Here is a 13,474-nt window from a genome sequence, read left to right on the forward strand (position 1 = left end):
ATTATTAGCTGTGTGACTCTGAGTGAGTAACTTAGCTTCTTGGAAGTCTCAGTTTCCTCATTTGTAAAATGGCGATACTAATTGTCCTACCTTTTAAAGTTACTGAGAGGACAAATGAGATCACATATGCAGAGCACTTTTCAAACTTTAAAGTGATATAAAAGGCTGGTTATCACCACCACCACCACCACCACCACCATCATCATCATCATCTTCATACCTAAGGATTCATTTGAAACATTTATTGTTACCAAGTTTTGGTATATTTGCAAAATGAGAGATTTGGAAGAGCACCCTTGTTTATACTAGTGGTCATCTAATGATCACCTAATGGTCCCTCCAATAGGGAGCTGTCTTTCTCTACTAGTTGATAACAGTGAAGCCAGACTTTGATTAATCTTGGTTTTCTGTACATATGTACTAACTGGTTTCTAACTGGGACAATATTTTGCACACTCTTCCCCTTCAGATACTTCATTTGTTCTAACCAGACTTCTAGTTAGCAATTTGAATATTTCCTATATTGCCTCTGTATTGACAGTTATTTTCTCTCATACCTCTATCTCATCTCCATTCTGTTGAAATTCTTTTCCTTCTTTGAGGTCTAGCATCAGTGCCACCTTCTTCATGAAACTTGTTTTGGTCATCAAAAGTAGACGCTCTTCCTGTCGTTTTGCATCTCTTGCCTACTCTGATCTCACCTTTGCACTAGCTAAATGGTTATTTTGGAGAAGATTCTGACCAATAAAATATTTATAATTTGAGATAGCTGCTAGGAAGTCTCAGACTAATTTGGATCATGTCTGTATGTCTTGGGCTGCCTAGCTGCTGCTATATTATAAACTATCTAAAAGCACTAAGTTACTTAATCTTTTATTTCCCACCAATATAATACAGTGGCTTGCATATAGGAGACACATTAAATGTTTGTTGAATTGAATTTTAGATTCTGGGTTTTAGAAAGTCTATTTTTAGACATCTTAAAGTAGATATTATTGTTTATACTACACCAGTAAGGTTGGCATTATGAGAAAAGTTGGCATTCAACTACTTTCTCTAACCTGACTTGTAAAGGAAGGTTGAAACTTACACACAAAGATACAATCACACACACACACACACACATGAAGTTGGACATTTACTCAAATAAAATGTAACTACATCAAGAACTTTTTTTTTTCATTTGTTCTCTAAGGGGAGTTGAGTTGCGGGGTGTCAAGAATGTGAATGTGGTAGTACCTTGCCCTGGAAAGAACCCATGCCCTAGCAATATGGGATTTTTTTTCTAACCTGTTTTCTGGAGTCTGTCCAGTCCTTGAACAGTTAGTCAAATTTCAGACCCAACTAATAATGTGGCTATGACTAACTTGGCCCTTAAGTATTTTAAATAGTTGGTCCTTGAGTTTTAATAGCCGAAATTGTCTACACATTAAACATCAAATGACTGTTAACATATTTATTGAGGCTTAACAGCCATATAAATATATGAAAGATGGTTCCCTTACATGACTGTCAAACTTCAATAAACATGTTTAATAATTAATTGGCATTAAGCAAACATAAGTGTCTGAATCTAAATTAAGTGTTCAATGAAGCATATTTCAAATGCAGTTGAAACTAGAGTAACATGTTATTATTTAAAGTCCAGGCTGTCAATTTAAGTTTTTACATAATCAGAGGGAGTACTGCACTTTTCCAAGGATATCGCTCCCTCATGTAAATACAATATGCTTCATTGTGCAAGGTACCAGGCTAGCAAAGAGCTAGCATTTTGTAACATATACATATACACATTTATCCACTCATACCTGTATATTACACTTTGAAACTGCTCCAATGACTTGAAAGAGAAGTCTACTTGGAAGGATGTTGTTAGTGAACTGCCGAGGGTTGTGTCCTTGACTCTAATCTATTCAATATTTTTATTAATGATTGGATAAAGGTAGAGGTGACTTTGTAGATGATATGAAACTAGAAGAGAGAGCTAATATGTTAGATGATGAGAGTCAGGATCCCTGAATACTTTGATAACTAGAACATTTGACCAAATCTAAAATGAAATTTAATGGAAATAAATGTAAAGAAACTTTTCAAGTATACAGTACAAATGAACATGGCTAGACATCATTTTACTCACCACAATTTCATCTTTTGTTTTTTAATGGGTTGCAAGTTCAATATGAGTAAACAATGTTATTTGAAAACCAAAAGTACCTCAATCAGTCGTAGGCTAAATTAAAAGAAGCTGAGTTCCCAGGGACATAGAAGTATCCTGCTATATTCTGCCCTGGTTAGATCCTGCCTAGGATATTCTGTTCAGTTCTGGATGTAAGAATAAGCTGGAGAGCATCCAAAGGAGGATCTCAAGATCACAGATTAATAGCATCATCTATTTAGAGCTGGAAGGGACCTTAGAGGTCATCTCTTACAACCTCTTCATTTTATAAGTGAGAAAATGATGGCCCAGAGAGGTTGTCTAAAGTCAAAAGGCAGCAAGTACCAAGAGTTGGAATTTGAATCAAAGTTTTTCAGACTGAAACCCAGCATTCTGTCTCCTCCACCAAGATAAGATTTATTGGAAGGAATTGTAGTGTTTAGCCATGGAAAAGAAAAGGCTTATAGGAGACAGAATAGCTCTCTTCAGGTATATGACAGGATTCTTTGTCAAAGAGGGGGTTAGATTTCTTCAGTTTGGACTGAGAGGGCAGAACTAGGACTGAAATATGAAAAGATATAAATACAGGATTGGCATAAGGATAAATTCCCTAACAATTAAGGTTTTCCTGAAGCAGAAAGGACCACATCAGCAAGTAATGGTTTTCTTATCATTTATAGCCTTTAAGTAAATGTCATCTGCTCATTTGTCATCTATGTTGTTGAGGGGATCCTTGGTCAAATATGAATTATTCTCAAAGGTCTGTGGGATCCTCCTCATGTGGAAGGTTGATATTTCCCCATTCTTTTCTCTAAAGTCTTATGTGAATTCCTCATTTTGAGATAGAAGATACTCTCTGGGGTTTTGAAGATGATGTCAATGGAGGACAATCTCCAGTAGGACATACCAAATTGAGTAGGTTTTTAGTATGGGCTCAGCAACAGACTTTAGTGTGGGCTCATTTGAGAATCAGGTTGTCTAAGTTCAACGAAACTCATCTCCAGAAGGTTGTTACCTACAAGGGCATGAAGTATCCACCTCAGCAAAACTAGGTGTCTTCAAATATGTGTGCAAGAAACACACTTTTACTAAGGGGTATGTTATGCAGCAATAGGCTAGTGGCAAACATTAGGTGGAGTGGCTAATACTCTCTATTTAGTACTAATCCAAACATTAGAAAAATCAACTTTCTGGTTGAACGTATTAAGTTGCCAAATCAATCCTGAAGACAAAGCCTCCTGATAACTGAGCTTTTGTATACCGGAAAGCAGACCTGTACTTCCTGGCCATTCTGTGCAAGCTGCCTATATTCCAATCATCATCCCATGTCTCCCCCAACTGAAAACATGGCCTTTACCTCTAAGGTATTAGGATTTTTCCAGAACCAGACCTCCATGCCGGTTCTGGTCATTTCTACTTGTTCCCTCTCTTTCTACCTTCCCTTGAAGGTAATACCTTTTTTAATTAGAATGTAAGCTGTGGATAGAGTAACAAGCCTGGAGTTAGAAAGACTCAACTTCTTGAGTTAAATCTGAACTCAGACATTTACTAGCTGTGTGACCCTGGGCAAGTCAATTAAACCTGTTTACTCCAGTTTCCTCATCTATACAATGAGCTGGAAAAGGAAAAGGCAAACCACTCCAGTATGATCTTTGTCAAAACCCCAAATGGAGTCATGAAAGCTCCTTGAGGGTAGGAACTCTCTTGCTTATTTTTATTTGAATTCTCAGTTTTTAAATACTCAATGCAAATATTTAGTAAACATTTAATAAATGAACCATCAATAATTATACATGCATTAAAAAAAGAGAGATGATGCTTCTAAGTCAGAAGTGTGTTCATACCTCAGCTGGATACCATCTAGTCAGTAGCTGGGACATTATCTAACTATTCAGGCTTGTGGAAGACTTGTTCCTATGTTGAATAGTGGCTGTATAACCCACCAGATCATTTAAAAAGGAAGTAAGTTGCAGGCCCTAAAATAAAGTCCCTTTGAGAGGTTTTCTTTTTCTTTTCAAGTAAACAAATTAGCTTCTATCACACATACACATACACACACAACAACAACAACAACAACATCTTGGCAAATTCAAGGGAATTCAAGGAAGCGAGAAAATTCCAAATGATAAACAAGCACAGGAAGTTGGACTTGGAAAAAAATGAAAAAGGAATGCTTAAAAATCCTAAACATGCAAGCTTATAATAAAACAGTGCAATGACTTTACATAAAGAATTTTTAAAATTCACTGAGCGTATTTGCTACAGATTCATGGAATAGGCAACGGGCTCTCAGCTTCCTTCGGGCTTTAGTTTAGAGCCTTGACCCCTAGCAAACAAATTGCAATGTTTTGGGTTTCCCAAACTCCACTGCCTTTTACTGTGTTTGGATCAAACTTGTTTGTGCATTGGTGTCACAGTCCAGCAATACTAAACAGTAAAACACAGCTAATGGAGAGAAGCAAATAAAATGCCTCCATGAAAATGAAGAGGCATTGTTAGTTGGTTAAAAATTTATATTATTGTTATTTTTTGTAATCAAAATGCAAATATTTCAGATCTTCATGTTTTATTTGAGGATTTTACTCCATATTTGCTTATTTGTTGAGAGTATAAGTAAGATTAGAATAATAAAAAAAGAAAATATTAAAATTATAAAAATGAAGAGAATTATTTCCCCTGTCTCCAGTTATTTGGAATCATTGAAGCTGCTTTAATTTCACCTTTTTTCAGGTTGGGGAAGTTTAAAGGCTGATATTGCACCTTTTTTATTTTCTGACCATATTCACCACATCCCCTGAGTCCTCTAGGAATCACCCTTACTTGATTAAGCAGAAAAATCATGTTACCTTAAGAGGTAACATGATGTTAGAGATTTGTGTTTTGGGACATAAATGCCTTGCCAACTCTCTTTGACTTTTGATGGTTCCAGAAGCATGACATATGAGGAAATTGAAACTAAGAAAGGTAGATACTTGTTCAAGGTCACAGTAGCAGAGTTGAGATTTCTAGCCAGATAATCTGAATCTAAATCCATTGTCCTTTCTTCTCGTTGTTGTTTAATTGTGTCTGACTCATTTGTGATGCTATTTGGGGTTTTCTTGGCAAACATGCTAGAGTGGTTTGCCATTTCCTTCTCCAACTTATTTTACAGATGAGGAAACTGAGGCAAACAGGGTTAAGTGACTGGTCTAGAGTCACACAGCTTGTAAGTGTCTGAGGACAGATTTTTAACTCATCTTTCTACCACAATGCTATTTAATGAATAAGATTTTATTTTCTCCCTAGCCCAATCCCTGGTTTTCCTTTCCAGATTATGGAAGATATGTTTCATTTTTCTCTTCTTATCAAACTTAAAGAAATATTTTTCTTTTGTTTACATCATAGTAACATATTAAGGAACTCCTCTCCCCCATCCCTCCCCATCAAATCTTTCCTTGTAACCAAGAAAAATTAGTTGATCAGAATTACCTGATGCAGTGACAATATTCATAGAATTCTGCCCTAGTACTCTCTCAGCCTTTCTATGAGAAGGGAATATATTTCATTGTTTGGGCACATTATTAATCTTTCAATTATTCAAAGCACAATTTCTAAAGCTTTTGCTTTGTTGTTGGTGATCTAATTTGGATATGTTAAATTTCTCTCTCTCTCTCTCTCTCTCTCTCTCTCTCTCTCTCTCTCTTTCTCTCTCTCTCCTTCAATGGAAATCACAGCTTCTCAGGATGACAATAGCAAAACAGAGACTAGGTGATGAAGAAATTGGGGCCCGCTATTTTGCAGCCCATGAACGAGAAGACCTGGTTCAACAGCTGGAGAGAGCCCGGGAACAAGTAATCATGAATAGACATTGGATGGTGGGGGATGTCTACTCTTGACAGAGATGGAAAGAAAAGCATTATGCTCCACTGACCCTGAGAATGTGCTCTGTGCCCTAAGTTGTATATGACAGGGAACGGGGGCAATGTAAATTATATATTATGACTGGACTTTTTCATTTGCTCCCATATGCTCTCCTCTTGCCATGCCAATAGAGGCTTTCATTTCCAGTTTCAAGCAGGTCTGTTGTCTAATATAGGAATTACCAATCACTAATTACTTGCAGTAGACTTCGTGTACTATTGTTATAAACACAACTGGCAACTTTCCCTCTCGGGACTGCTCAGGGAGGAAATAAAATGTGACAAACCAGCTTAAATTTGCAAGTTTGGGCTAAAATGCTGAGCGATGCACCTTCTACCAAGTCTCAGCGGGCGGAGGGCCCTAGTTATGGAACCGCCATGGGACCCTAGACTTCATTTTCCTTCCTGACTAATTGGTTTTGAAGAGAAGAATAAGATTGCTGGATCTGGAGCAGTTGAAAAAAAAAGTGGGAGTAGTCTTCTTGTTTGCAAAGCTTCAAGGGCAGTACTCTTGGATTTCCTTCTCACTCCATTTTACTAATGCTAATTAGCAAGGGTGCCGTTGTTTCCCTCTTTCTGATCAGGCTATCTCTCCTGTCTTGATGGTAATGAGGCAAGAACAGAGCAGTAGGTTCACATTGGTCTAGGCCTTTGTCCAGTTACACAATTCTTGAGCTCCCTAAATGTTAGCCATGCCAGTGCATTGTTGCATTGGTGATGGGAAAGTTGGCCTGTGAAGTGCCTTCCATGGGCCTATCCTTTTGTTTTCAGATTGAATCCCTGGAACATGACCTACAGGCCTCTGTGGATGAGCTACAGGACATCAAAGAGGAGCGATCTTCCTACCAGGATAAAGTGGACAGACTGAATCAAGAGCTCAATCATATCCTGGGTGGTCATGAAAACCGCATCATTGATGTGGATGCCCTCTGCATGGAGAACCGGCAAGTACCTGGGGACCCTTGGATGCTTTGGCTGAATGATAATAATATCTAATAACAGTGGCTAACATTTACATAACATTTACTATGGTCCAGGCACTTTACAGTTATTTTAATCCTGGCAGGTACGTGCTCCCCATTTATCATCCCCATTTTATAGATAAGGAAACTGAGAGAGACAGAAGTTAAATGACTTGCCCAGGATCAGCCAGCTAATTAAGTGTCTAAGGCTGGATTTGAACTCAGAGCTTCCTGACTCCAGGCCCAGAGCTCTATCCATTGTAGCACTTGCCTATCCCCAGACTGTTGACCTGATGTCTGAAATGTGTTTGCAGCCCTAATTATATTATCATTAGAGTGATGGTGGGGGGAGGTAGAGAAAATAGAAAGGCAAGAGAAAAATAAAAACCCACAACCATCTGTGTGGGGAGGTTGAAAGTGAAAGCTACTTGTTATTACAATGAAGAAGGAATAAGGAAAGTAAATTGGGAAATTCCCTGAGCCATTTACTTTCCCTGAGGCAAATCTCAGTGTGAATATGTGGATGACTGCTCAGATTGGTGGCTTTTCTCCCTTCTTTTACTCCCCGGTGGAATTATCTTAATGAGAACTATGAAAAAAAAAAGGTGTTGATCTCCCTTAGGTGAGCTCCAGGTAAGGCCGGTTTTAAAGTGCTCTGTGCATCTGGGGCACATTTGACCTCAATGACAACTACTTTCAAAAAGGTCACTAGGATGAATTTCCTCTCTATTTTGTATTAGTGATAAGAAAGCAGACTTACAAGGAGAACAAGGTGCTAGTGAACAGAGAGGAAACCTATGTTAGAAAGGTCCCTTGGCTCTGGAGTCAGAGAAGACCTGGGTTCAAAGTCCCACCAATAAGTCACTTAACCTATTGATTCTCCTTTCATCATACTTCTTTTCTTTGACATAACCAGCAGTCTTATCATGTTAGACTTAAGACAACTGCAATAGCCTTCTGCCTGGTCTCTCTCTCCCTCAAGTCTCTTTCTACTCCAATTCTTCCTCCACTCAACTATCTAACTGATCTTCCTAAAGGTTAGGTCAGACCATATTCACCCTCACTCCCCATTAAACTCTTTGTTCACTTGTTTCAGTCATATTTGACTTTTTTGAAACCACATTTGAGTTTTTCTTGGCAAAGATATTAAAGTGGTTTGCCTTTTCCTTCCCCAGCTCATTTTACAGATGAGGAAACTGAGGCAAACGGGGTTAATCAACTTGTCCAAGGTCACACTAGTAAGTTTCTGAGACTAGCTTTGACCTCAGGAAGAGTCTTCTTTACTCCAAACCTCACCTAGTCACCTTGCCACCCAACAGTAAACTCTACTGGATCCCTATTACCTCCCAGGATCAAATATTAATCTCCTGATTGGTTTTTAAAAACCTTCATGAACTTACCCCCTTTCTACCTTCCAGTCTTCTTACACTTTACTCTTTCTTGGATCCAGTGACTTTGGTCTTTTTGCTGCTCCTTACCCAAGACATTCTATCTCCTAACTTGGAGTATTTTGACTGACTGTCTCCCATACTTCATCTCTGTCTCCTTCCTTCCCGGGTTTCCTTCAAGTCTCAGCTAAAATCCCCAGAAGAAGCCTTTCCTGATCGCCCTAATTCTAGTGCCTTCCCTCTGAGGTTATTTCTACTTTATCTTGTCTTTTGCATGTTGTCTCCCCATTAGACTGCAAACTCCTCGACAAAGGGAATTATTTTGGCCTCTCTTTGTATATCCCTAGCATTTAGTGTAATGCCTGATATATAGTAGATGCTTAATAAATGTTTGTATAGTGTCTGGCACACAGTAGGCACTTAATAAATGCTTGCTAACCTGACTTAATTTCCCTGGTTACTATTTTCTCAACCCATAAAATGAGGAGATTGAATTAACTGTTTTCTGAAGTTCCTTCTAGCTCTCAAGGATCCTATGTTGTTTTTTTTAATCTTCCTTATTCTTAGTCACTCATTCAATTATTAATTCATTTCACAAACATTTATTAAACTCCTTTCCTCTGTATTGTTCTGGTTGCTGGTTCAATAAACCAAAGTCCCTTCCATCAAGGAATTTACAACTAGTTGAAAGATGAGATATTTACATAGGGGAATGTATAAATTAAAATCCGGTTAAGTAAGTGAACTAATGAATGCTTTGAGATCAGAAAAGAGACTTATGAAGAATGAACTTTTTCATACATACCTATGTCCTTGTTCCATGTGTTTTGTTTTGTTTTGTTTTCTCTTAGATATCTCCAAGAGAGATTAAAACAGCTTCATGAAGAGGTCAGCCTACTTAAATCTAATATTGCCAAATATAAGGTAAAGGAAATATTAATGATGGTAATGATGAATTACTGTGTTACTAGATTCATTTCAGTTTGAAGTTATCCTATGTACAAGAGAAGTGTTCCCTTATTATCCCCATGCATAAAGTCCAATAAAAGTCTTAATTGTGATAATCATTTTAAAAAATAAGATTTTTGGACCTATGATTTCATTGGTTTGGAAACTCCAAGTCTTTCTTTGGAAACTCCCTCCACTGTTAAGGATCTTATTTGTTTAAAGCTTAGAACTACTGCATTGGGGCCTCTGAGCTCATTTTGATTACTACCCACTCTTTCCTCTCATCTAGAAAGTAAGGAGAGCAATCAGAATCACCTTTTACTAACTGCTACTCCACTTTTCCCCATCTGTAAAATGGGTTTAAACCCTGCTTCTCCACCTCCCTTTTACTTCAACAGTTTTAGTTAGGTTCCCCACTCCCTTCTACAGGATCAAGATAGTAATTGCTGCTGCTGCTGCTACTACTACTACTACTACTACTACTACTACTACTACTACTACTACTACTACTATTACTATTACTACTTTAGCAGCAGCAGCATTTATAGAACATTTTAAGGGTTGTGAACTGCTTTACACATTTGATTTCATTTCATCCTCACAACAATTCTGGAAAGTAGAAACTGTTATTATCCCATTTTTACAGATAGGAAACTGAGGCAGACAGGTTAAGTGACTTGTCCTGATTCACACAGTTAATAAATATCTGAGGCTGGTTTTGAATTCAGGTTTTACTGACTCAAGTCCAATGCCTCAGGTAAGAGACTTTCTTTAAATGCATAATAAGGTAACTTGATATTTGGAGTAGGGGTGGCGGTTGGGGGAGGGCTTGAGGTAAGGAAGAGATGATTCTGGATCTGTGATTTTCTCAGAATAAGGTACCCTAAATGTGAAAACTCCTACCATGATAAAAATAATGAGCTTTCCCCTGTAAATTCAAATCTTAGAGTTACCTGAATACAGAGAGGTTGTTACTTGCCCATGATCACCTTGGGATAGAACTTAAGAGCCCAGGTCTTATTGACTGTAATACTGTACCTTTTAGTCAGTATACCATTTTTCCTTAAAAAAAATTAACATCAGGGGCAGCTAGGTGGCGTAGTGGATAAGCACCGGCCCTGGAGTCAGGAGTACCTGGGTTCAAATCTGATCTCAGACACTTAATAATTACCTAGCTGTGTGGCCTTGGGCAAACCACTTAACCCTGTTTGCCTTGCAAAAATCTAAAAAAAAAAAATTAACATCTCATATAAAGCAAATTCCAAATATCTTTTTTTTCTGTAGGTCTTTCTGTAGCTCCTCATTAGAGATAACATTCTTGGAGACAGCTAGAATATGACGGTGTCTTATTAGCACTTAAGGAGCCCAAAGGCTCCCTGGGGTTTTGAATCCCCTACTAATATTTGTCCCAAAAACTCCCCTGAGACACCAGGTCCCCTTGAGGTGGGATAAGCAGAGCTTGAAGCTGTGTGACCTGAAGCCAGACCTCCCACTAATAGGGCAGAATGTCAGAATTCTCCTTGCTTTCATAACTCCTAATTCCAGAACCATCTAGTTTGATAATATCTTATTCTGCAGATGTTAGTTGTAAGTTTTATAATTAGAAAGCCCTCCTGGGTTTCTACACATAGAAAATGGATTGATTTCTCTCCCTGAGGGACATCCTCTGCTCCAATGCTGTACTCGAGAGAGAGTCGCCCCATTTTCCCAGCTCTTGACTTTAACTTTCCTCTCAGACATCTCTACCAGTGCTTGCTATGGCTTGAGGCTTTGTTGGAGCAGTTTCTACATACCCCAAGCCTGTACTGCATGTATCCAGGCAGAGATGTAGATTTCTTATAAACATGTATAATTTATACTTAATGAAATACATACGCATCCATACATATAGATTCCTTTCTGCTCTGAAAAATGACTTGTTCTTATAGTCACCTAAAATACCGAATTTCACCCCCTCCCTTTCTTTCCACAAGTTTTGCCCTCTTTCCCTTTTTTTTGTTTTCTATCTCCCTGACTTTACTCTCTTTTACCCTACTTTATATCTTCCTCTTCTCAAAATGTACTGCTTTTAAAAAAATCTTCTTTTCTCCTCTCTTTGTGTTCTTTCCCTGGAAGGTCTCATGTCACCTTTCAGATTAGAATGTAAATTTTTGAGGGCAGAGATTGTCTTTTTTTTTTTTAGTTGGTTCTTTGTTTCTATTGTTTTCAGTCTTTGTTTCTATCCCCAGACTCAAGGAGGATGAACACCTCTGGTATGAGGGTTGTCAGGGCTGCTCATCCACTTTTGGTATCCTTCTGGCTCAGTTATCACTTTTGTCTCTAAGGAGCTTGTAGCATCAGCACCAGTCGTAGTCTCATCAGATAGGCTATTAAACTAATTGAGGGTAGCCAATGGGCCTTGGACCCTTCTGTGAATTAGGGGGGCTGTCTACTCAAGCAAGTACTAAGGCTGGACCTGGAGTCCGGAAGACCTGAGTTCAAACTTGGCCTCAGATATTCACTAGCTGTGTGACCCTGGGCAAAGACACTTAACCCAGTTTGCCTCAAATTCCATGAGCTGGAGAAGGAAATGGCAAACCATTTCAGTATCTCTGCCAAGAAAACCCCAAATGGGGTCATGAAGAGTTGTACACAATTGAACAATATATCTGTCCTCAAAATGCAACAGAGTAACTGGCACACATATTAGATGCTTGCTTTTTTGGCAGGTCTAGTTTTCTTTCTTTTTTCTTGTCTTTTTTTTAAGTTTTGGAAAGGCAATGGGGTTAAGTGACTTGCTCAAGACTACACAGCTAGGTAATTATTAAATGTCTGTGGCAGCTGAATTTGAACTCAGGTACTCCTGACTCCAGGGCCGGTGCTCTATTCACTGTGCCACCTAGCTGTCCCTCTAGTTTTCTTTCTTAACCCCCTGGATCTAGTACTTTTTCTGCTTGCTAAACTCCTTTGAATTTGAATTGTACTTAATAATTTGATTTGTTGATTCCATGACTCTAACTTTGCAATAAAGTACTATTCACTGTCATTTACAGAATGTGTTCCAAAGGTCTTAGTGCAACTTTAACCTTAATAGTTAAACTTTAATGGTGATATTTATTTTGATAAAATAACTAAGTTTTGTAATTTTTAATGTTATATATTTTAATATATAGTGCTATTAAAATTTCAGAAGCACTTTACTTCATCCTATTAATCCTATGAAAGTTGTTTGGGTATTACTGGTGTGATTATCTCCATTTTATAGATAAGAAAATTGAGAAGTAAAGTGGCTGGACTCAAGGTTACACCCAGTGTCAGAGGCAGAATTCACACCCAAGTCTTCTGATGATTAAACCTAGTACATTTTCTATCATGCCATATCATGAGGGCCTTACATCTTGTGATTTAGATTTTTGCCTCTGACATATTCCTTTTAATCTACTAATCTCTGACACATATACACACCTTTATACCCCCTAACCTTCCACATACTCTCATTTGCTTTGGAAACTAATGGAACATGGCAGATAGAAAAAATTAAACAATGTCATTTTGTAGTGAGTAACATCCAGACCAATCTCCCTCCTACTCCCCCCATCCCCCAATTGAGCTGAAGGCTACACAGCTGTGGGCTCAGACAGTTTGGGAGCTGCTTTCAGACCTGTTGTGAGCATAAAATCAATAATCTAGTTCTGGGGCCAACTGTGGAACAAGTCCTCTGTCAGCTTAGATGACATGGTACTTCCATTGTAGCCCATGCTTAGTCCAGAACTGACTTTTCTGATGAATGGATGTTCTTTTCCAATGTTTCCCTAGAATGCTCTCGAGAGACGGAAAAACTCCAAAGGCCAAGGCAGGTCCAGCAACAGTAACAGCAGTGCCCTGACTGGAGTCCTGTCTGCAAAGCAAGGTATGAGTCTGAGGGCTTGGAAGGCTCCTGTTGCAACTTCTGAAATGATTTTCCCTCAATGACCTTCAGCATCATCTTTTTAACCATCACAGCAGTAATCATAATAGTAATGATGATGATAGTAAGGGACTGAGTGGCATAAGAAGACCTGAGTTCAAGTCTAGTTTCTGATGTGTTCTGTCTGTGGGACTCCAGTCAGGTAACTCTCTGTGATTGGGCCAGTAATGTTAAAC

At 38.4% G+C, this 13,474-nt stretch overlaps 1 protein-coding gene across 1 annotated transcript in view; it reads left to right on the forward strand.

The window, feature by feature from the left end:
* CCDC149 (coiled-coil domain containing 149) overlaps window positions 1-13,474 on the forward strand; it is a 150,730-nt gene that overhangs the window by 82,579 nt on the left and 54,677 nt on the right. Inside the window, exons 5-8 of the mRNA XM_074229693.1 lie at window positions 5,869-5,985; window positions 6,826-6,998; window positions 9,256-9,328; window positions 13,148-13,241. Of these exons, the coding sequence (XP_074085794.1) occupies window positions 5,869-5,985; window positions 6,826-6,998; window positions 9,256-9,328; window positions 13,148-13,241 (457 nt within the window). The remainder of the gene's footprint in view (window positions 1-5,868; window positions 5,986-6,825; window positions 6,999-9,255; window positions 9,329-13,147; window positions 13,242-13,474) is intronic.

This window comes from Macrotis lagotis, chromosome 3, assembly GCF_037893015.1.
Source record: "Macrotis lagotis isolate mMagLag1 chromosome 3, bilby.v1.9.chrom.fasta, whole genome shotgun sequence".
In the NCBI taxonomy this organism is placed as follows: domain Eukaryota; kingdom Metazoa; phylum Chordata; class Mammalia; order Peramelemorphia; family Peramelidae; genus Macrotis; species Macrotis lagotis.